At 40.1% G+C, this 24320-nt stretch overlaps 2 protein-coding genes across 3 annotated transcripts; one reads left to right on the forward strand and one right to left on the reverse strand.

Annotated features, from left to right (window-relative positions):
- Positions 1-9134: 9134 nt before the first annotated feature.
- bnip1b (BCL2 interacting protein 1b) lies at positions 9135-19752 on the forward strand. Of its 2 annotated transcripts, XR_004776167.1 has the most exons (7): positions 9142-9233; positions 9464-9556; positions 9759-9850; positions 9959-10063; positions 14845-14963; positions 16603-18014; positions 19632-19752. XR_004776167.1 is itself a non-coding variant. In XM_027023470.2 (6 exons), the coding sequence occupies exons 1-6, from the start codon at positions 9150-9152 to the stop codon at positions 16797-16799; spliced, it is 690 nt and encodes a 229-aa protein (XP_026879271.2). In that variant the 5' UTR covers positions 9135-9149; the 3' UTR covers positions 16800-19076. The 2 variants fall into 2 exon arrangements, 1 of the variants encoding a protein (XP_026879271.2); XM_027023470.2 differs by lacking the exon at positions 19632-19752 and having other exon boundaries at positions 9135-9233; positions 16603-19076.
- An 11-nt stretch (positions 19753-19763) lies between these two features.
- Positions 19764-23374, reverse strand: stc2b (stanniocalcin 2b). Its single transcript, XM_035527099.1, has 4 exons — positions 23085-23374; positions 22317-22459; positions 21909-22120; positions 19764-20053 (listed from the first exon to the last, which is right to left on the reverse strand). The coding sequence occupies exons 1-4, from the start codon at positions 23227-23229 to the stop codon at positions 19789-19791; spliced, it is 765 nt and encodes a 254-aa protein (XP_035382992.1). The 5' UTR covers positions 23230-23374; the 3' UTR covers positions 19764-19788.
- Between the last annotated feature and the right edge of the window lie 946 nt (positions 23375-24320).

Below are 24320 nucleotides of genomic sequence, written 5' to 3' on the forward strand. Positions count from 1 at the left end.
CCCACCAGCGCCCCCCCCCCCCCTTCCCCAAGTACGTATGTATATATTCACCTTAAGAAATGCCCCTCCCACCCAAGCCCCACCTCTACCGGCCTGTGGAAACTAAACTAGTAGTTAACCTCTGCACTCATTAGTGGGTTTCCATACCATGCGTGCATGTGGCTGGTGCAGACCTCCATCTACAGGCCGCCATTTTGCGAATTCAAAAGCCAATCTACGAGATACCTCCTGAATTGTTTTGGGGTTTTTTTTGGTTGTTTTTTGTTCTTCTTATTCTTATTCTTCTTCTTCTTTTTTTTTTTTTTTTTTTTTTTTTTTAAAGAGGTGGGGAAAAGCAACCAGTTCCTGCTGTAGCCATTTTCTTCTTGTGTTCAGCTAAGTCTGTCAAATGCCCTTTGCCAGATTCCGAAAGCAGATTTCCCTCCGGACTTACCCAGTAACGCATGTCATATTTTGCCTCTGCTTACTTCTCCGGTCATGTTAATCTTTGGAAATCACCAACACAAAAATAACACACCCCCCCCCCCCCCCACACACACACATACACAAACACACACACACACACACACACACTCACTCTCTCTCTCAAGCTCTGCTTTCATGTTCTAGTATTGTGGCATTTGCAGGATTAAGCAAGATCCACCTATAAAACGCCAACTGCGAAAAAGTCCATGTATATGTGGAAGCAGGTAAAATATGTATCTTTATGGGAAAACAACTCTAAGATCAATGCTAGGGGTTTAAATGTAGGACAGGGATGCAAGCATAACCGCTGAATGAGGAGTCTGAGCACGGATGTTCTGTTCCTTTGTCTTGGGGTTGTCTCAGGGCAGAGTGTGTGTGTGTGTGTGTGTGTGTGTGTGTGTGTGTGTGTGTGTGTGTGTGTGTGTGTGTGTGTGTGTGTGTGTGTGTGTGTGTGTGTGTAAGACAGAAAGAGAGACAGAGATGGTTGGTTCCAATTTGGTTCTCTAAACAAGAATAACCATTATTTCTGTATGGGTGACTTTTGCACACTTTAACTTTTGGTTCAAGTACCCTCATGTCGAGTCACCCCTGACGTTTTTATTTTCTATTTTTTCGTGACGTCGCACTGAAGGGGCTCAAAAGTTGATTCCCAGACTGGGTCTCGATCATATTTGTAAATAAAAGTAAGATTCATTGTGCCTTGTAGACATGGAGGCGTGGCTAACGAGTTTCGCTCGGAAAGCGTGCGGACCATTTTGGGAAAAGAGAGCAGCAGCGTGAGTGAGGCAGGGCAGAATTGTGGGCTTATGTGGTTCAGCTCGACAAAGATACTCTGAATGTATAGGAGCATGGTAAATAGAGATATATGCCACAGAGTCTGTGCTATGTATCATGAGATGGCTCTGACAGATACTTAAAAAAATCTTTCTTTTTTTCTTTTCTTTTTATAGTTTAGTTTGATTTTTCCTCTTTTGGTACTTTGGTGGGAATGGATATATGTGTGTGTGTGTGGGGGGGGGGTGCGTGTGAGGTGTGGGGGGGGGGTTAAGACAACTATTCATATATTAAATATGAAAACAATATTTGCACACTATATTCTGATTGTTTTGTTTTTGTACCAAAGACACATGCAACGTAAAATGGCAACTAGCCAGTTTAAGTAAGGTTTTTGCACAGCTAACCTGACACCGTATTGAATGTAGGAAAAGTGGTGGGGTCAGGGAATTTTCAGTGAACTGTGAAATTCGCTTGGGTCCAATTATCTACAGAAAGAAGCATTCATTCGCATCCTCTTCTAGCTCTCTCGTACTGTTCTTCAGTTCTCAAGTAGAAGTGTTGCTTTGGAAACGTTAGTAAGTAGTCAGTTCCAGGATTTCCCACCATTGTACTTTTGTCGATGTAATGCTTTAAGAAAGGAGTTCTAGAGTTGGAGATCCTTCTGTTTGCATTTATGTGACATCGCAGAACCAAAACATTTGCTATTATTACTTTTAGTATAAAGTTGTAGAGGAAAGCACGCGTACAAGAATTATACATTAAGTACTTTATCCTGCATATATAATATGTATAGTCATTAATTTATGCACCTGCATAGTTGTATATCCATTACTAAAAAGTCACCTTTTAAATTGATGTTAATCAGCATGATACATTTCTGTGTCTTTATATTCAGTAAGTATCCTGGAAATAAGAAAGGGGAAAAAAATGCTCTATTTTTGTAGTGATTGCCTTGTTTTCTGTTTGCTGTTGGATATATACATTCTAAAATGTTTTCGGAGAACATTTGCCCACAAGGGTGAACCGAGACCTCGAGTCGTCTCTGGCATAGACATTCGCCCCACATTAAACCTGAAGACAGTCCTCCGGTCTTCATCTAAAGGAGCACTGAGTTTGTAGGCAAGAATGTGTTTTTGAGAGAGAGAGAGAGAAAGAGAGCTTTGTCCTTTCACCGACAGCTAGCTGCTGCACTTTCCCAGTTGTTGAGTTTGAAAAGCTGCTGCAGTTCTTCATGCAGAATTGTTTGCCGTCTATAAAAAAGGCTTATCGACGAGTCACATTTATTCTTTCTTTTGTTTCTGAGGTTTATGGAGAAATTTGTAAAGCTCTTATTTTTGAATGAATCAAAGAAGGGAGAATATTTTTCCTCTAAACCCCAACTATATTTAAGCTTAAAAATTTTGTATACCATAGCTATTGTAATCTATTTCTTTCTTTTTATTTTGTCATAGCATAGTAGATTATCTATATACCGTCCATATTAGAGCCTATTGTAATTTCAGTGTTCTCTTTGTATATAGAAATGAGATTTATCTTCTTATCTTCTAAATGTTATATAATGTACATGTACTATATTACATGTAAGAAAACGAAAGCACTTTGTTTAGACAAAAAAAAAGGCATTTTCCCCCTTCCATTTGCTGCTAAACTGGCCTCGTTTGAATGCTGCAGCTAGTACTTGACTTTAATCGTGTTGAGCAGGGCAGGTTGACGATGAGGTCTGGAGAGGACGGACGAACTTTTGAGTCCCCTGTGTGACGACGGCCGCTGCCGTCAGAATCTTCATTTGCCTTCAGTGGACATTTCCTATGGAAAAGTACAAATTCTGTTTTGGGTTTTTTTTTTTCCTTCAGGTCGATGTACAGTGTTGACACATTCTCTCTGGATATTGCTGGAGATGAATAATATTTTGGGTTTTTTTGTTTGTTTTTTAAAGAGTAATTTGTACTTGTTCCTAACAGGGAAACTGAGGTGTTCAAGAAAGCATTGACTCCTTGTTAGTGGCTCAAAAGAAGAAAAAAAAAGAAAAAGAAAAAAAAAACTATATCACTGTACTGTAAGGCAAATCCATTTGCCATAGGGAATTAATCGGACTACGTTCTTTTTGCCTTTCCAGACGCCCATCCATTCTCAAAAGGTGGCATGGCTGTAAAGCTTTGTTGCCGTAGTAACGTATCCCGGCCTTCATTGTGCCATCTTCAACTAAAGCTTCTTAGTCTGGCATTGGCTCTAAGAAATTATGGCCAATCTGTTAAAACAAACAAAAAATAATAATTAAAAAAAGAAAAAGCAAAAGAAAACAACAAAAAAAAACCACTTGATGGCAAGTGACAATGTATGGGGTCTTAGGTGGACGCGCATGTTGTTTATCTGTCGGTGGCCTGCTGTATAGGGAGAATTGGTTTGTCATTGATTCTTGCGTTGACGTTTCAGGTTCTCACATTCAACGTTGCGGTTGTGAGCTTGGAGTTTTTAACCAGGAGACTCTGTGGCATTCAAACAGTTAAGGAAATAGTTCGATCTTTAAAGCCAGTAAAATGTTTTTTTCTTTCTACTGTTTTAAGTTGAAATGTATCTGAACTGTTGCATCATGTGAATTGATGTATAGTTCAGTTGAACATAAAGGAGTTGATTAAGTGGCCTCGGTTGCATATCGGAGTGATGTGACAAAAATATTAAATTACAGCAAATAAATTGGTTTTTCAGTTAGGGGGTAATTACTTCGGAAAACGTAATTTGAAGCTTATCTAAAGGTCTATTATATAAACAAAATTGATACTTTTGGTATATAGCACATTTAGTAAGCATGTATTCCTGAGTTTCCTTTGCTTCTTACTCCAACATTTATTGCTTTTTGTAAAAGGAAAAAATATTGCTTTCTCTTTTGGAACCAACCAACAAGTCTTTTTATTGGTTCATTTGATCATCGTTTTTCTTTTTCTTTTTTTTTTCTTTTTTTTGCATATTATCCTGGGTATCACGTATCATTGAACATTTATTAAAACAATAACTTATTACCAGATTGCATTCTTTAAAAGAGTAAGCTAGCTATTAAGTCCAAATTCTGCTTCTATTTGATGTCTGCACTATATTAAAAATGAATGTTGGAGTCAAAGCTGCTTAATCATGTTCTAATATTGTATAGAAAATCAGTAATCATTCCTTGCTGTATTTGACTTGTGTGCCCACTCCTTAAGATACAAGCTAAAATGTGATCCTTGTTTATTGAGAGAAAATAAGCGTTTGCCACTGTATTTGTGCAATGACTGGTAAATTCACCTAATATCGTTGCATCCCAATGGAAAGTTACTGAAATGTTTTCTTCCAAAATTTTCCAAAATGGCTACAGTACACATTCACGAAGAGACATAAGCATGTTGATGTGTTTCCTTTTCATTTGTATAATTTTGACATGCCTATTATTATTATTATTATTATTGTTGTTGTTATTATTATTATTATTATTATTATTATTAGATTGTAAATATGTGTGTTGTGTATGTAAGAAACATTGCTCTCAATGGTGCACTATGCTGGTCTTGCTCTTTGTAGTAAGATGGGTTGTTGGTTTAGTTTTAAGATTTCCCAATAAAGAGGCTTGTGCTTATTTTTTACCAAGACATTTTATCTGACTAAATGGCTAACATTGAGGCTAAGTCTAAATGTTGCTCTTTTGAGGTGGCCATAACTTGCTATTAAAGGGTGTTAACATGACTTTAGACCATTTGATAAGCATTTGATGAAAGGCGGCCTGTCTTACTGTTGCTAAATAATCAATTGGATGCTCACATTTTTGTTGTTGTTGTTTTTTCTCTGGTTTGATTTTTGTTATTTAATTTTTTTATCTGGAGCAATCATCTATGGTCCTGTGCTAAGCATTTGCCATTTCCTGTGATTTGTGTTAATCTGTAATATCTTTGAACGTTAACTCGAGTAGGTAGAAGAGTATCAGATCAGAACTGAAGATACTGAAGAGTATCAGATAGAACTGTCATCCTTAAACAACATTGCTTCAGAGTTTGGTAGAAGCATGAACTAACGCATTCCTCGAGCTTACTTTTTGCTTGTAAATGTCCTGTTAGGAAGGCTTTATGATATTTGAATATATGATATTTGAATATACTGATGAGGCACTAAAAGGAAGAATGAACATAAATGTGGCATGACTATAGTGCATGCTGACCCAACTTACTTGATACATGTTCACCATAGAGAATAATTAACCATCTGTTGAGCCTGTGGTAACATTTATTTGCATAAAATATACATATGGATTGATTAATTGATCTTACGTAATGAGCACAAGGGGGGGGGGGGGTGAGGGGGTCACACATTCTTTTATGTAGATAAAATTCCACAGTGCTCATGTTTGTACGATTGCAAATACTAGCTACAAGCCGAAAAAGACCCATGTTGCACTTGGTTTTTCAAAAAAATAAAAAATAAAAAAATATCCAACATTATTTTTGAAATGATGCCTGCAAAATCAGGTGCCTTATTCAAACAGATGAAAACCCAAACTTGATCTATTGACATTTTTTTATGGAAGTTAAAAATATATATATTAAGCCCATTATGCCAAGAACTAAAAACATAATCTTTTTTTGTTTTGGGGACTGTGTAGAGCAGTGAGCTTTTTGCAGATGAGAACTGTTGCTGCTTTTTTTTTCCATGTGGAGATGAATGTAGTCTTCCTTCAATGGAGTAAGTTCAAAATGTTAAAATAAGTTCATACACTTGTGGAACATTTTGGTTGAGAGACTATCCAAAGAGTGCTTAAGTCATGATGTAGACTCATTTGAGAAATGTTAATGTTGTCAATATACGCGTATGTTTTACTTCTTCAATTTCCTTTTTCGTATTCATGCTCAAATCAGTAGATTCGTACACAAGTTTGAATTTTCTGCCTCTGTACTATAGTCTTCACTTTTGACTTGCCAGAACATTTCCTGTAAGGTGTTTTTTTTGTTTTTTTTGTTTTTTTTTCCTTCCTTAACCTCACCAACAGTGATTTCTAGTAGAAATGCATTATTCCTTAATGATCAGATACAAGAGAAGGCCTTTGCTGAAATACATTTAGCAGACCCATAGTGGTGAATTAGGGACATCCACAGGAGTCCTTGAAAGAACCGGTAGATCAGTTTCTGCACAAACAATGTCAAACCTTGCAAGCATTGTGTCCCCTCACCAATATTCAAGATTACTGTGCCTGTTGATTCTTCTGGTTATGCTGTTCCTCAGATTGCTGGGTAATGACTTTTCTTGGAGCAGTGTCATTCATTCACCAACAAACAGATGGCCTTCAGTAGTTGTTCTCCAACGAACACAATCCCGAGTTTTCCGAAAAAAAAAATGACACAAACGACACAAAAGAAAGGTGCGCATTGTTTTGCCCTGGATCTATCCCAAGACGGGAAAAGGAGGAGTGCTGGATGCCTCCATGTGCCCCCGTGCTTCCGTGCGGGCCACCGACGGCCCAGCGGACCGCTCCACGTTGGGTCGGAGGGGCAGCACGCCTCCCCTCTCGCATCAGACGACCTCCGTTGGAGAAGTCCCAAGTCCTCTCTCGTTAGCTTGCTGCCGCAGTGGCTCCCTCCGTCTGAGGGGGTGGTGGAAGCTTTTTCATTTTTTGGTGAGTTCAAATCAAAACTTGGACGTTGGGTAGGAGTCCTGCCTCTCCACCCATGGTGCTGACATTTTGAATTACGTACTTGAACACCCTCAGTGGCATGAGAGCTGTGACTTAGCGTCTGTCGTCAGGCTCATGGACTTTCCTCTCCAACCCCCACCCCTCCCCCGCCCCCATCTTGTGAGGAACTGTGCTGGACGGTGGTTGCCGTGACATTGGCTAGCGCCACTGTGACACCCGTGCCAAGGCTTTGCCCTCGACGAAGGGCGACCATGTCAGACATGGACCGAACCCGTGGTCGGGTGGGTAAAGGGTGTGTAAATGTAGCGGTGATAGCTGTTTGTTTGTTTGTTTGTTTGTTTGCTTGTTTGTTTGTTTTTACTTTGAGGAGGACATGGAGAGCTAGTAGGGTCACCTGGACTGTTGGGCCCAGATCTCTCAGCTTTGCACTGATGTGCACTGGACACATGACTACCACACAACATGATGTTGCCGAAAAATGCTAACAGCCCCATGTACCTTTTTTCCTGAGCAACACACGCAAACACACACATATATATATACACACACAGACACACCATCACACTGCAATGATTTACATCTCCTTCCAAACTTTGCCAAATTTCCATTGAGAGAGAGCTAATAATTGACCTTCAACTTTGGGTGTGGTTTGCAAAAGTTGACAAAATCCGCAAAGGTTTTTGTTTGTTTTGAAAATCCATACAACTTTCAATTTTACGATGACTGAAAGAATTCTCACCCACTTGAAAAAGTTTTTACACAATTCATGACCTTGGTGTAATGCTTCTGATGTTGTATGGTATTCTACTAGATAATTTAGCATGGGATCTTTTAAGTAGCTAGTACTGTGTGTGTACTCCCCAGGTGTAAAATCTCTTTTTGTCACAGTAGGAAGGCTGTATTTCATTGCTAAGTGCTCTGTTATAGATCTCTTGGTGATATTCTTAAGCAAACTCCTGCAGTGTATCCTACTGAAACTAACAGTTACCTGATCCTATTAGCTATGTCTGTATTTGTAGTTCACATATATGCCTGTTCAAATACAATATCTTGGCAGTTGATCTATTTATGTTTCAATGTTGTGCTGGGTTTATACTTTTGACTTTCTTTTTTGTTTGTTTGTTTGTTTTGTTCTTATTAGAGGCACAGGTAGTTGGAAAACAGCTTGGTTAATTGAGCCTTGTTAATGTACAGATGTGAAGTAGGCTTAAAATCAGTTGTGATTGATTTTTGAATATGTGTCCATTTGTGCTATTGTGCCTCTCTTTCTCATTTTGTATTATCCTTAATTATGTCACTGCATTGTATCAGCCCGGAGTTGGTACCACAGTTTTGCTTGTAACCATGATAGTCTAATTCTATTATTGATTTTAATATCAGAAATAAACATTAGAAACAACAGCATTTGGTCTCTGTGGTCTTCTTAGAATGACTACCTTAATGTCAATGGTTGAGACTCAGATTTGTAAATGAGCATTAGAAAGAATGCAAACTTTCCAAAGGCTGAAAAAGTCCTGTACTTTCCATTTATTAAAAAACTAGTCAGACACATGACAAACTAATGCTCTCTTCCTCTTCACTTCTCTCTTCCTACTCTTTTCCCAGTGGCCCCTGTCTCTTCTTAATCTCTGTTCTGGGAACGCATGCAGCGCTGGCCTCAGTCTGGAAATTCATTGTCAGCATGACACAGCAGATTTTAACCTACAGACCAGTTTGGCCTGCTAATAAAACAAATCGATAGTTATGAAGTTGGGTCACCTTCATAGTGCTGTCTCAGAGGGACTATCATGTTGTCTTACACTGACTCTGTTTACCCCAAGCTGCTCACTGAATGTGCACCACTGCTTAAAATTCTGAAATGAATGTTTTCAATAGTTGTAAAGCCAATTTTGTTCACTGATACATATTTAAAATAACTCAAATATGATTCAAGAAGCCATGCAATGTCATACTTTTCCAGTAATTTGTAGAAAGCTGTAAAAAGAGAGAGAGAGAAGTTAGATGAGTCCAGAATGATGCACAGTGATTAAACCAATATGATTTATTAAGCAATTAATAGGGTGCAACGTGCCCCTTTCCAAAATGAGAAACTCACCGTGTTTACGTTTGTTTATGATGTTGAATTATTTATTACAATACGTGTAGTTTAAAAGAGTGAATTCTTAATGTAATACCGGTGTAATCCTGATACAGTAACAATTCATGCAACGGAAAATGCGTTTTCTTTTAACCGCTTGCTTTCCGTACCACAATAAAGATGGCGTCGTTTTCTGATGTCCGCGTCCGAATATGTGGGCAAGAAATTATCAAATATGATTTAGAAGTTAAAGCTCTCATTCAGGTAGGTCGTAGCGGCTCAGTTTACGTTGTTTTCCCTTTAGAATTAATAGTAGAGATTGTTAGCTGGCTAGATGTCTTTACTTCAGCGTTCTATCTAGCTAACTAACAAGAAAGCTATCGCTAACCCTAACCGTTAGCTAGCACCTAGGGTGGCTAGCACCTAACTAGCTAACTAGGCGTTGTGAAGAATTGCTGTTAAAGTATTCTCTCATGTTTTGTTTTTCACACTAGGATATACGAGAATGTTCTGGACCGCATAACATATTAATGGAACTGAATGCTGCTGTGAAGGAAAAAAATCATCAGTTAAGACAGCGAATTCAGGTGAGATTATGTTCAGGGGTTCGCTAACTAACTAAGGTCGCATTATTCAAGTGTAAAGTCCACAACTGAAGTTAGATTTGGTGTTGGCTATTGTATAATCTGGCTACAACACGGGTATTCACTGTGGAACTAGCTATCTGATCTGGTTCATGAACGTTTCCCCCTTCATAATAATGAGAGACTGGTCAAAAATGTTTTGTAGGAGATGGAGCAGATGGCTAAAGAACAAGACAAAGAGACTGACAAGAATGCCATTTTGAGAGAAACAGAAGGCCATCTCAAACAGATGTTAAGGTAAGTGAGAGCATGGGCCAACCTGTGTTCTTTTCATCCCGTACACTGAACTAAGCTTTCAACATCCAGGATAAGAAAACAACGTTATTCTCACACCTCTGTTAACAGTAACCAAACAGCATGGAGAAAATCCAACTTGGCCTGCAAGATGGCCATTGATAACCTGGAAAAAGATCAGCTACTGCATGGTGGCGACACACTGGTGAGGCAAAGGTAAATCATGGTTTCTGTGCTTCCTATGATGCATACTAATGGAAATAGATTACTTTTATTCATCATCCATTCCTTTTCTTTAAGCAGAGTCAACCAAGACTCTCTCTTATGGCTTCCTAAGAGATAGGGTAAAGTTATTAGAGTTCACATAAGGTACAGATACTGTAGACCAGGGGTGTGAAAACTTTGTAATATTTGGGTCCAAAGCCCTAAAGGACAAGACATAGAAATATATGTTGATGTGAATCCTGTTCAATAAATTAATAGTTTTCTATAATGCCTCTGTCATTTCTTTTGTGAAACATATTTTTGAATAAAGAAGCAGTGTTTCAGATCTAAAGGAGTAGATAATAAAGTGTTCAAATAGGTCACAGGTTGGGTGCCGAATAAAGATTGCTCCTTTCATTTTGAGAGCCATAAAGGTCTCAGCAGAGCTGGAGAGTAAAGGCTTCAGTTAATTGTAACAAACTCAGTGATTTGAAGGAGTGCTGAAACTATATGAAGGAAGCTTAATGATGTTAGGAATTTGTGAGCCAGTTATAAAAAATGAGACTCATGAATTAGGTAAGAGATTATATACAGTCAGTTGGTCGTCATTGCTCACCCAACATTGTCTCTCTCAGACTTTTAAGGCCATCAAAATGGTGTCACATTAAACTGAGACCAATCACAAGCTGTAGCAGAAGTTGCCAGGGTCTATAACCATGGTCCGAGCTGGAGAAGATTACTGCACCAGAAGAAGATTCCAGAACCATGGCATTAATGCTGGCAGTGGCATGAAGCTATTTGTTTATTTGCTTGTTTGTGTTTTGCTCTTCCTGGGAAGAGAAGGACTCGGCCAGAGCCTGAGTGTTCAGCAATGCCTGTTCAAGCACATCCCTCAAAGATAGTGGGCTGTTTGAAGTGTCTCTTTAATGAAGGTTGTGCTGTGATGCTGACGTGGAAGCGAATGAGCTTAGTGTTGAGTCACAGTGCAGATGTCATTTTGAGATTGCAGTATGTGGTGTAACTGGCAGCTGTCCTTTTAATTCAGCACCTGAGGCTGCATTGCCATATTTAGAAGGCTGCATTTGGTTTCTGACTGTGCTACGAGTGAAGAGGTGGAATTACTTTGATCACTGACAGTGTGGAAGGCACAGAGTGCACTTATCCTTTGGTTAAATATGCTTCATCTGTTCTGGAGATCCTTCAGAATCCGATTGTGACTCATTCTGCATGCTCAATCCTGCATGCTCAATGCTGAATGCTCAATCAGCACATGGAAGCATTTGCTGACTGGATTGGGAACTGTAATTTCCAAGTGCAGATGGTACCTCCCACAGAGACCACTGAAATGCATGAAATCTAGGCCAAGTTTGACAGCCTAGTTTAGCCTAGATAAATGGAGATTTTAAATTGTCCTTCTTTCCAAGTTGGTTCGTGAATGTATCATCTGGGATAGTAATGTTTCTCCAATATTTTTACATTAATGTGTTCTGTATGCAGCACTTTTATCAAAACAACTTTTCATATCCATTTATTTAGTATCACTGGATCAAGAGAGACAGAAGGAGAAAAGTACTGGTACACAGACATTTCTATGGACGTGAACCTGGAACAACAGCATACATGTTCTCAGCCTGTTCTGGTGGCCATTGCTAATACTCAATATGAGTCAGATAACAGTAGTTTCAGTTCCAAAAGTTAGTTTGTTGGTCTTTAATACCTTGGGGCAATTTGTTTTTTAACTAACCAAAGGTGGGAGGTGAGTTGTCATAAAAAGAACTGGCATTTATAGCAACAAGCACGGCATTATTATTAATAAGTATTCAGTAATAAGAATTATTTGTGGTAATTAGATTACAGCTCCTGATTCTTTCACAGGTTCATCCTGAGTCTCTGGTTCTCACAGCAGTCTCTCCTTTATAGTCCACAGAATAAAAATGGCTATTTAAAGCCAGCACAGTTGGAGCTTTTTAATATGTATAGCAACACTGAGGAATGATGATATGCCTTTCCTTCCTTTGCACAGAGTTTGTGTTGTTTGTATGGGCTTAATGCAATATAATCATACTATCCCACCTCCAACAATGGATCCTTGCAGTACTCTTAATTCAGTTAATCTTTTTACGTTTTTGAAATGCATTTGCGTCCTGCAGCATCTTAGGGGGGAAACTGAGTGCAGACTGCATCATGATGGCAAAAAAACAAGGCTCAGAAGCTACTTAAAAGTGGCTAAATTGAGACTCTCCATGTCTTCGTCTCTAGATAAGGGTGTGAGTCCTCGACTGGCTGCACGTATTTCTAGCCTGTAGTCTGTGCCAACTCTTTAAGCAGAAAACTCCACGTGAGTTATAGCTTGGCGCTGTTGGAAGAGCGTGCGATTTATATGCACATTCTCCACTGACATCCAAGCTTAAGCTGCAAATCTGCAGTCTAACCGAATTCCAATGAAAAAAGATACCAAGCTGCCTCTGAGGGGAGTAAGCAGTTCTTCCAAAGTGAACACTATTTTGTTTGTTGAACATATTAGAGTTTCCATATATAGAGAGCGACTTCAGCTGTGGACCTGAACACTATATATATAAGCTTAGGCAGTGTCACTTCACCTGTGCAAGGTCATGTTTGGGACAGTGTGGTAGCATATTACTGTATGCCAGGTTTTGGTATGTTGGAAAAAGATTAGAATTTATTCATCTTATACTCCAGAATGGATACACATGTTTCTTTTCATTTGTTTGCAAAATGCCATCAGGATCAGTTTCTTCATGAACTGACTTTTAGTACTATAAACATGCCTTGATTTCATTATTTATCATTTGTTAACTTACTCTGAAGAGTGAATCAAAACTTTCCTCTTTGCTAAATGGCAAGGAAAGAATTTTGGGCCATGGTCCTAGTAGGGCAGAGTGAACTCTCTACCACTATTGGTCTAAACAGGATTTGTCTTTTTCTGTATACATATTACATAATTGTGGTTTTTGTTTTAGGTTTATGCCTTACTTCAGTGTGGAGAGTAACCCAATGGTGGGAGGCAATATGGACACCAAACTTTCAACAAATGTTTTGCCTATATGAGAACTTTTTATGTACAGTGGTGTGAAAAAGTGTTTGCCCCCTTCCTGATATCTTGCACTTTTTTTTTTTTTTTTTGCATGTTTGTCACACAAATGTTTCAGAGCAAGCAAATTTAAATATTAGACAAAGAACACAAGTAAACACAATGCAGTTTTTAAATGAAAGTTATTATTAAGGGGGGTAAAAAATCCAAATCTACATGGCCCTGTGTGAAAGTGATTGCCCCCTAAACCTAATAACTGGTTGGGCCACCCTTAGCAGCAACAACTGCAATCAAGCATTTGCGATAACTGGCAATGAGTCTTTTACAGCACTGTGGAGGAATTTTGGCCCACTCATCTTTGCAGAATTGTTGTAGCTTGGCCACACTGGACGGTTTTTGAGCATGTACCGCCTTTTTAAGATCACGCCACAACATCTCAATCGGATTCAGGTCAGGACTTTGACTAGGCCTCTCAAATCTTCATTTTGTTTTTCTTAAGCCATTCAGAGGTGGACTTGCTGGTGTGTTTTGGATCATCGTCCTGCTGCAGAACCCAAGTGCACTTCAGCTTGAGGTCACGAACAGATGGCCAGACATTCTCCTTTGGGATTTTTTGTTAGACAGCAGAATTCATGGTTGCATTTGCCACAGCAAGTCTTCCAGGTCCTGAAGCAGCAAAACAGCCCCAGACCATCACACTACCACCACCATATTTTACTGTTGGTATGATGTTCGTTTTCTAAAATGCTGTGTTACTTTAACGCCAGATGTAATGGGACATACACCATCCAAAAAGTTCAACTTTTGTCTTGTCAGTCCACATTATTTTCCCAAATGTCTTGGGGCTCATCAAGATGTTTTCTGGCAAAACTGAGACAAGCCTTTGTTTTTTGCTCAGCAGTGGTTTTCGTCTTGGAACTCTGCCATGCCGGCCATTTTTGCCCAGTCTCTTTCTTATGGTGGAGTCATGAACACCAACCTTAATTGAGGCGTGCAGTTCTTTGAATGTTGTTGGGTCTTTTGTGACCTCTTGGATGAGTTGTCGCTGCGAACCTCCTGGGAAGGTTCGCCACTGTTCCATATTTTCACCATTTGTGGATAATGACTCTCACTGTGGTTTGCTGGAGTCCCAAAGCTTTATAAATGGCTTTATAACCTTTTCCAGACTGATTGATCTCAATTACTTTGTATCTAATTTGTTCCTGAATTTCTTTGGATCACAGCATGCCATCATTTGAGGATCTTTTGGTCTACTTCACTTTGTCAGGCAGGTCCTATTTAAGTGATACCTTGATTGAGAACAGGTGTGGCAGTAATTAGGCCTGGGTGTAGCTAGAGAAATTGAACTCATCTTTCCAAAGATGTGATAGTTAATAGTTATAACACAGTTAATTTATGTTTTAATGGAGGCCATGTAGGTTTGGATTTTTTTTCCCCCCTTAATAATAAAAACCTTCATTTAAAAACTGCATTTTGTGTTATCTTTGTCTAATATTTAAATTTGTTTGATGATCTGAAACATTTAAGTGTAACAAACATGCAAAAAAAATAAGATATCCGGAAAGTGGCAAACACTTTTTCACACCACTGTATTTATTACATAGAGTGTCTGTAATGATTATGACCTATGCTGTGTCCTGTTTCTTCCATAATGTTTTTTTGCTGTATGTGTGCACTGAAGAATAAAAAAAAAGCTTGCTCAAACTACAGTAATAGACACAAGGTCTGAATTTGACTGTAGGAAGGCCACCAAGGAGAGTCTGGTGCAGACGTCCAGTGACATCACCGAGAACCTGATGGGCATTAGTCGCATGATGGCCCAGCAGGTAAAGCAGAGCGAGGAGACCATCGGCACTCTGGGTAAGCACCCAGATGCCTGAGTGTACGGGGCCAACTGTTTGAGGTCCCTTATAAATCCTCCAGAAAGCCACCTCATCTTATGGTTGGTACCTAGGGGCACAACAGTTCACAGATGTCATGGTTTGGTTCACACCGCAGTTCAGACGTCATGGTTTGATGTAAGTTTGGAAAAAAAAGAACAAATCCCCAAAATGCAGAAGGTTGGGTTTCTTTTCATTTATTTTGAGCAGACAGTAGTGCAAGTTACAGGTTGTTCACATAGTGTTGTTATAGTTGTCCCATGGTAGTTACAGCAGTAAAATGTAAACAGTGAACACACAGGTTAGCACAGGTCATGTTTATATTTAGGGCTGACAGAAAAAAATAAATAAAAAGGCAATAGGTCACAGACAAGCTAAAAACTGAAAAGCTATAAATTGAAAACCATCTCTTATGTAATTAAAGTGCAAAATCAATATAATGGAAAAAATTCCATTTGTTCCATGTAGGCTACATTTCAACATTCAGTTTCTTTTTGCCTACCTCTGTACCATGACTGAAATTGTGAGTATACAGTCACGTAAAAGTAAAATGTAAAAGATGGGTACATCTGGATGATACCGTTGAATTTGTCTTTGCATGTGTGTGCATTTCTGCACACATTCCCTTATAACGCTGCCCTCACCCAGGCCTCAGGGAACCCAAAATCTTCACACATACAGCTAATTTGAAAGTAGCAGATGGATCTTTGAGCTCTTGTGTGTCATTTGCATTTGCCAGAGTTTGGTTGACTCAGTCAGATGCCACTGAGCTTTAGCTGAGCTCAGCATGGCATGTTGCTAACGGCTTACAGTTCAGTGTCTGGGTGGAACTTGCGCATGTGAAATATGGTTCCGTATTACGTTCATCAGTCTGCTGTGTGTGCTCCGTACAACTGCATGCACCAAACCATAACGTCTGTACCCTGATGGTTCATGACAACTACGTGTACCGTTACACCCCTAGTGGTTCCGTTTCAGGTCACCTGTGCTAGGATCCATTTGCTCAAGAGACACTGAACAATCCAGCAAGAAGACATGTAAAGGACTGTTACTGATATTTTGAGTTTACAAATTAGATTTTTTAATATTTGTGTTAGTCAAGTGCCACCAACACCACTTGACACAAATTCATACTATAGTAAACTGAATGCATATAGAACAGATAATGGTCTTATTAACTGTCATGTCAGGGCTTTATTGGAAAAGATAATGATACATTTAGCTGACACTTTTATCCAAAGCGATTTACAATTATAATTGAGTACAGTTTGAGTAATTGAGGGTTAAGGGCCTTGCTCAGGGGTCTAAAAATAGCAACTTGGCAGCAGCAGGGCTTGAACTAGCAACCTTCTGATTACTAGTCAAGTACCTTAACCACTGAGCTACCACTGCTGCACTGCTGGTTAAATGGTACTGCTTTACAGAACAAGGGAAATTTGTGTGTGGGTTGTAATTGATTGCAAAGTTCCCTTACTTTGTCCTAGAATGTCATAAGTGTGGCACAAGGGAACTGATAATCTAAGGAAATCAGTGGCCATTTTGAATGTCATGCAGCCATTCCGTTCTAGAGCGGAAACCGCTTCATTAAACGCGGCACGTCTTATTCGCTCCACTTACAGCTACGTCATCACGGACGGTGCTGGAAACAAACGAGGAGTTCAAGTCCATGACGACGACCATCCACCTGGGGCGGAAGCTCATCCTGAAATACAATCGGCGCGAGCTGACCGACAAGCTGCTGATCTTCCTGGCGCTCGCTCTGTTTTTCGCCACTGTCCTCTACATCCTGAAGAAGAGGCTCTTCCCTTTCATTTAGAGGCATGAGGAGGCAAGCCGGCCATCGCCTGCTGTACTGAGATCGTCCATAAACCAGCCGCGCCATTCTGGAGATCAGTGTGACTGACTTCAGCATGACATCAAATAATATGTGGCCTTTTTTTCTTCTCCCCCTTCCCTCCAATCCTAACCCAGAGCTTTTGTACATCTGGGACGTGTGCTGGTGGCACAGTTAACGTGTGCATTGAGACAGCGCCGGCTGCAGCCTCATACTGGCACTGGCAGCAGGAGCTCAGTTCGGCGCTTGACATTTCCAACATTCCTGCGCCTCACTGACAGCTGGCTGCCTGCTTGTGTCCAGCAGGCAGTGCGGTGTACATTATTTGCAGTGCTCTAACCATGTGAAGTGCTCACTTGGACAGTGTGATATTTCCGAGAACGTTGACAATGAGCGTTGGAGCCAAAAACCTGTTGCGCAGTATTTGACGTGTGGAAAAAGCTGTTAGGACATTTGTAATGCAGTGACAGCTAATCACATGACCCAGTGTTAATAATTATACATTAGTCATGCTACGTGATTGTTGTTGGGGAACCTGTGGGGGTCTTCATCACAGGTTAGCCATGGGGGAGGGGCTTTGGACAGAGGTCTCGATTCCTGATGACCCCGAGAGCTTCGTGTTTATGTGCCTTTGAGCTCCAGTACATAAGTACCTCCTCTTGCTATACTCGAATAAGCAGGCCACTGGTCTGTACTGAAAAAGATAATGTTATTCTAAATATAACAAGACTTTGGCGTTATAAATCCGTTGTGAGCTACGAGCCTATGTTGTGTGTTTGTGCCTATATTTCTGTTTTAGATAGGGAGTGACAGGGGAAAACACGTGTCTACATTATTAAGGAAAGAACAGTTTGACAGTATTACATTCCAAATTCCCGTGCCAAAGCCTGTGTTGATAGCGTCTCTGTGTACTTTCAGATTGCACCACTAGATGGTGGTGCAGCGCTTCTTTTCCGTTTAATCCACGCGTTTCCTTGACCCAATAGAGGACATCTTACTCTTAGTCACAATAGGCCTTTTTTGTTCTTCCCCTTCCAGGACCTGAGAAACGAATCTGAGATTTGTACTACTGAACTGAAGCTGGTAGTGGCCTGCTCATGTTGTGACTCTGATCACTGATTTGAAAGTCAAATCATTTCCAGAGACTTTGTGACCCCTGTGAAACACTTGTTTGCTGGATTCTTCTGTGTCATAAAGGTAAAGATTGTGTTGTCTTATGTTAAATCTTAGACTTCACTGTGACAGTGTATGCAGGCAGGGATGAGAGCCCGGACACCAGGATATGCCTTTTGTAACTCCTGCTCTTTAAAAAGGCAGGTTGTTTTCCAGATAATCTGGTGCCGTTATTTTGAACTCCTGAGTGACTAAACAACAGTTAGATCTTTAAAAATTATTTTTGAAAACTAATGCTAGTTGGCACCAGCTGAAGTGTGCTGTGAAATGTAGTAGTGGAATTGAGGATATAGGGACATTAATACTGTACATCAAATGAACTGTTTATGACTCAAGCAAGGCGTATGATGGGTCAAGCAGTGATTTTTCAAAAGGAAAAAATGTTTAAAAAGACAAAAGAGTCCTCCACAGAATTTATTGTGTGAAAAAAAAAATGCATACAATGGATAACCATTAAAAATGATATCTGAAATGCAACAAGTATAAATAAAATTTGTATTAAAAATCTAATGTCAGCACAACTTTGAATTGCGCTATAGCACACCCTTATAAATGACAGTACTGAAAACCAAAAAATAAGTCATGCATAACTTGTGAAAAATTGAAATAAATTACAAAGGATACGCAATTTAAGAATAAGACGACAGACCTCTGTACATTGAACAAATCAGCCTTGGTAAATGTAGGGAGAAACACCAACATGCTCTTCAGTACACTATACAAAGTGTTAATATAGGTGTATGTCATATGGATGAGGTAGGTTCCAGGTAATACCAAACTATAAAATGTTTTCTGGTCCAAAATCTGTTTTTATTTTAAAATGCAACTGTCGTCACTCATTATTGATAAATATAGCATATTGTTTACTGGGTGGAATCCCCCTTCAGTTTCTTCAAAAAGGAACAAAAGCACAATTTAAAAAAAAAACAAAAAACAAAACAAACAACAATTTAAAAAGACTTAACCCTGATGAAGTTTTTCATTGAACAAGTTTGTGACTGGTATTACAAGCAGACCTTTCAGCCATGCTGGGTTGGGTGACGCTCCTTACAGCTGCCTCTTCTATTTCTTAAAGCACAACACGCATGTCTTCATACATGATTGCATAATAAAATGTCCTAACAGAGTTTCTGAGACACCACCCCCCCCCCCCCAAAATCACAGGCCAGTATATGAGGGCTTTTGACTCAGTGTAAACAAGGCAAGTAGCACTACAGAATAAGGGATTAGTTCCTGCATCTTAACTCGTTAAGACCTCATACCTCCAGTCCCAGTTTATACAAAATCGATTTAAAAAGAGTACCCACTTTGCTTTTTCAAAATCCCAGATTGCACCTTTAAACTGATATACTAAGAAACACCATTTGTTGTACACAATATGGACAGTTTTGTAGCCTATTGAGGTACCGGATGCTGTGCTGGTTGTACATAATTTATTCATACGAGATTTAGGGGGTGTGTTCTTGCTGCAAGTACACCATACCTTTCACAATGAGCAGTTGGAAGGTTGTGATAGTTGGGCTGCAGTCATGCCAATATATTAGGATGCCGAGTTTATAAGAATACAAACTCTGCTTGTAGGTGAATACTCTCAAAGGAAGGACAGAATCCTGATGTACCATCCAACTCCCTTTCTTGCAGAAAGAGTTAGAAAACAGACCGGCAGCTTTGGAATCGCCGGGGACCTCGCCTCACGGCTTTTGCAGACACAAGTACCACCACCATCCCACAAACATGTGCGTTTACTTTCCGGGCGTATATGCTGTTGAACTCCTGAGCTGACCACCCCCCCGCCCCCTCACCTCCTCCGAGTCGCGTTCCAGGACTGCCTTAGCTCAGCAGCCTCTGGGAGAGCCCATGCAGCAGGGGCCAGGGACTCTGCACCACCCCCTGGCAGCGTGGTGGCGAGGGTGGTGGATGCGGCCTGCCCCAGCGAACAGAGGCTCAGGCTGGAGCACAGGGCACCCCAGTTCTGCTCACACTGGCCACGGATCCGGCGGACAATGGCAGCACGCACCTCCTCCCCGCAGCCAAGCAGGATGTTGACCAGCTCCACATGTGGCCTGAGAGTAGGGATGAGCAATATGGCAAAAATATTTAAAAAAAAAAAAAAGCATAATGGAGCAACATCCAATTAAATTGTGTTTAAAGAAGCATGCAGTTGGACAGCGTTTCTGAGTACTGAAAAACCCATAAAATGATTAGGGGAAGGAAAAAAAAACAAAAACAAAAAAACACTTAAGAATTTAGGATCGATATAACAGTATAGTCATATGTTGCCCACCCAAACCTTTGGGGTATACCACAAAGCAGAAATTCAGTTGGCAAGCTAATGGGTTTAACTTTGGGCTCAACAATACAGCAATGGCAGATCAGTATTTAACCAGCTCAATCCCCATGGCAACTTGCTCTGAGCTAAACTACTTCAGGGTAGGTTCATTTGTGTTTTAGTTTAAGTGATCTGGAACAATTTGTTTCTAAACCTATTGTAAAGAAATGAGGCGATTTTGACTAAAGACAACATTCAGTTATGACAAACAGTCAAGCCACAAGTTAGATATAGTGTGTATTCTTGCTAAATTTACATCATATGCATAAAAGGCACAGCATTTTTTAAACTCATCACAAGGTAGATTTATAATCCACATTGCATAATATGGCCTCCTTTGTGTTTTTTCTTCCTAAAGCCAAAGTACAATGACCCAGTACTAGTGTATTTATTTAAATGTAGTCTGATGTTTTCCCATCAGTAACCCCCACCCGGTCCTGGACATGTCTTAAGACTTACAGTCTTAAGAAACAGGAGATTTGAGCAGGCTGTAATAGTGTGCTCCAAGGGTGTGGGTGAACTTGTGGACGCCATCGTGCACAGCATGGTGCGTCTTTATTGACCTGTAAGCTAAGGCTGAGGAACTGCTCAAGCATATATCTTGTGTTTGACTCCAAAATTGTGCTTGTTCCCATTTAAGTCAGAGTTCACTTAGCCAATTCCTATCTGCCTTTGTGATGTTATCTAAGCCTGACTGGGAATGTTTGGTTTATCGAATCCAACTTCCCCCCCCCCCCCCCCCCCCCCTCAAGGAAGCCTGGCCATGTTACTTTGTGGATCAGCCCTCTAGCGGCAGGACAGCGGTATTGAGGATCAGATTGTCGATAGGAATGGACTTGACTGTAGTACAAGACTGCTGTGACTTATGAAGCATTTACATATCTGGATTTTGATGGTAAGAATTTGCAGATCACTTGTTCAACAGGATTCACAAGGGTTCTTCAGTTTTTTTCCCCCCTCTACTGTAGCATTTTAATGTTTTGTCAAAACCTATTGCCGATGCCCAGCCATGATCTCATCCCCATTTCGTCCTTAAGTAATTTTCGAGAGGGTTTCTCATTGCTTTTGGTGTGCAACGTTAAATAAATGAGTCAAAACATGATCAATGGAATAGTGGTTTCCGTAGCACTGCATCATCTGTCATACTCCAGTTCTGTGGCCAAGCAATGCACAACTTATTGGTTTCTGTGCTTTAATTGAAGGAGCAATCAGTATTTTTACCACCATAATCAGCAAAAATATTTATGAAACTGAGTTATTTGTAAGTTTTTCAATATAGTGCTGCTCATACGAGATGAAGAATCCATTTGCTTTGTAGTCCTCAAATTAACAAGTTTATGCTCCATAGTGTTGGTTCCTCACGCAGAGGCAGACGTGTGTAAAAATAGATTTACTACAGAATCTCTGAAACATCCAGGTCACTAGGTGTCAGTATAATGGCTTTCACGATTTGAAAAATCATTGGGGGGGTGAAGAAAAACCCCCCCACTTATTGCTCCTTTAGGTTTTGAATCAAAGAAAAACTTATTTAACCATTTGCCTTACAATAATACAGTCCATAAGAAAACCCACTCAGGCCAACTGCTTACCCTTTGGGGAACAGATCCTGGAAGTGGATCATCTCTACCATAACGTTGATGTTCTCCCTGACCGCTGAGCAGAGGTTGTGTTTGATGTAGCAGTCGCGCTGCAGCTGAAAGACCATATCCTTGACGGCCAGACACTTGCGGCTGACGCAGCTGAACTTGTGGCGCAGGCCGTGGGCCATACACTTCAGCGCGTCTTTAATGAAGGACTTCCCCTGCGGTGTTACACAAGGCATTAATAAACAGAATGAATGCTGGAATCGACGGTTATCCCCAATGAGCATTCTAAAAAAATCACAACTGTGGACCTGCTATCTCCAACTAGTGGCGAAGGACGAAAACGTGATAGACACACTTTATAAATATGGGTTGCTTCACATTGGTCATTATGGTTTAGCGCGTCCGCCTTACCTGAGAATCAAATTTGCCGGCATTATGTAAGAATGTCATGCAGATCTCGTGCAGCCCTCGAATCTCGCACGAGTTATTGTTGAAACATTCGAACATACCGCAGCCCACATCACCAGCGTTCACGAGGCAGTGCTGAATCTCCGCTGAAATGATAAAAGGAGGCGACATTGGCGCCTAGAAGGATTTCTGTCGAAATTTAAATTTGGTTCAGGAAAAAAAAAAAAAGCGTGTCCGTACTTGGTACAGCTTGTTTGTAAAATAATCTGTTTTGTAAGGCAAGCTTGGCGCGTAAAAGTTGCGCTTTAGTTTTTAATTTTTCCCTAAAAAAAGTACATCGATCAAGAGGTTTTGTAGTGCAAAAGGTCAGAAAAAGTAGATCGTTTACGGAACAAATTTTAAAAGGATAATAGTCTTATTCTAAGTAGGCAGCAAGAGAGACATTTAGGCTACAAACGACGAGCCTACCGTCAAACCGAAAATAGTAACCTGTGCGCACATGAATCGCCCAGAAAAGAAGAACATGCACAATTTCAAGATCCGTTAATTGTTTGAAAGAGTTTTGTAGCTCACGCACAGATTAGCTGTTTAAAGTTTGGTCTGACTTCCATCAAAATGAAAGCAGATGAGCATGCAAACAAGTATAGAGAGCCAAAGACCGCTTTGATGGACCCATTTAGTGTATTGTACCCATCACGTTAAACGTCGGGCGTGACTTTCAACTACGCAAAACAGTCAAAAACACATGTATGTTTAGAATGCACAATTTACCTGTATTCTGTAGCGATAGGCGTCTTTTATAGACGTTAAGTAGTCTCTCCTGTGACGTCTCATGAACATCACCTGAATCCGTTGCGTCTACTTGCTGCTGTATAGTCAGCAAAAGAAACACTCGTATGGCAATTTTCACATACATGTCTTGCGATAAAACTCTATCAAACAATATTGTTTAAATTGGAAAGTGTGTGCACTAATGCGCCTTCAGATTCCTGTAGCATAACCGAAGGAGGTAAATGCGGTGAACCGTCTACCGCATTGGGCAGAGGCGTTGTGAGACTCTGAAGAGAATGGATGCTGCCTATATTTCCTAAAACTCGTGTCAGTTTTGATTAAGGAGGTAAGTAGGTGCTGTCATTCGTTGCCGTTGACCAATCACAGACACAGAGAATCACGTCCAAGTTTAAAGGACGTGCGTCCATTGAAAGTTGATAGCGCCTCTCCGCATGCGCTACGCAAACGGGAGCGAACTTCATCGTCTCAGGACATTACGTCCCTGACATATGTTTCAGGCAAAATAAATAAATAAATAATAAAAATTAAAAATTTAAAATGCTAAGAAAGTGCGAAGTTTTTTGGCAAGACACCGAACAGTTCGTCCCATCGCGTACTGGATAGCATATGTTGGTGGTCATGTGATACTATCGCAGACTCTGACTATCAGGTAGCCCAGGAAAAATGCCCGTATCTCATGGTTAAAGAGTACATATGGCAAGTCTATTAGGCAGAACCGATGGGATTATCGCGTTCATATTCAATTAGACAGAGAGCTTTGGGGAGCTCAGAATGAACATGACCGGCTCTCTGACGTTAAGCAGGTGCAAGGGCAGGCAAAATCACTGTACTTTTATTCTGGATTATATCTGGACAAAGCTCAGTTTGGAAAATACATTAATAAAGCAACAAACGATGTAGGTAATAATGTTTTCTTACACCTTACACAGAATGTCTGTCACTGGAAGTGTACTAGCAGAAATACAGTATAGTAGTCAAATTTATTTGTAATCTGGTTTGTCTAGATTTAACCTGATTTATAAAGGATTGCGCGAATAGGGCCATTTACCAGATACACCCTTCAGTTAAATCACAGTGAAATACTTAAGGCTACATAACAACCCAAGGAAACAAGTGGGCTGGTGAATACCAGTTTGTAGTTTGAATTAAAATCATCTTCTTTGACATCTGAATTTAATGGGACTCACCACGCTGCTTTGCTTGACAAATATAACA

The sequence above is a fragment of the Electrophorus electricus genome, chromosome 6, assembly GCF_013358815.1.
Source record: "Electrophorus electricus isolate fEleEle1 chromosome 6, fEleEle1.pri, whole genome shotgun sequence".
Taxonomy (NCBI): Eukaryota; Metazoa; Chordata; class Actinopteri; order Gymnotiformes; family Gymnotidae; genus Electrophorus; species Electrophorus electricus.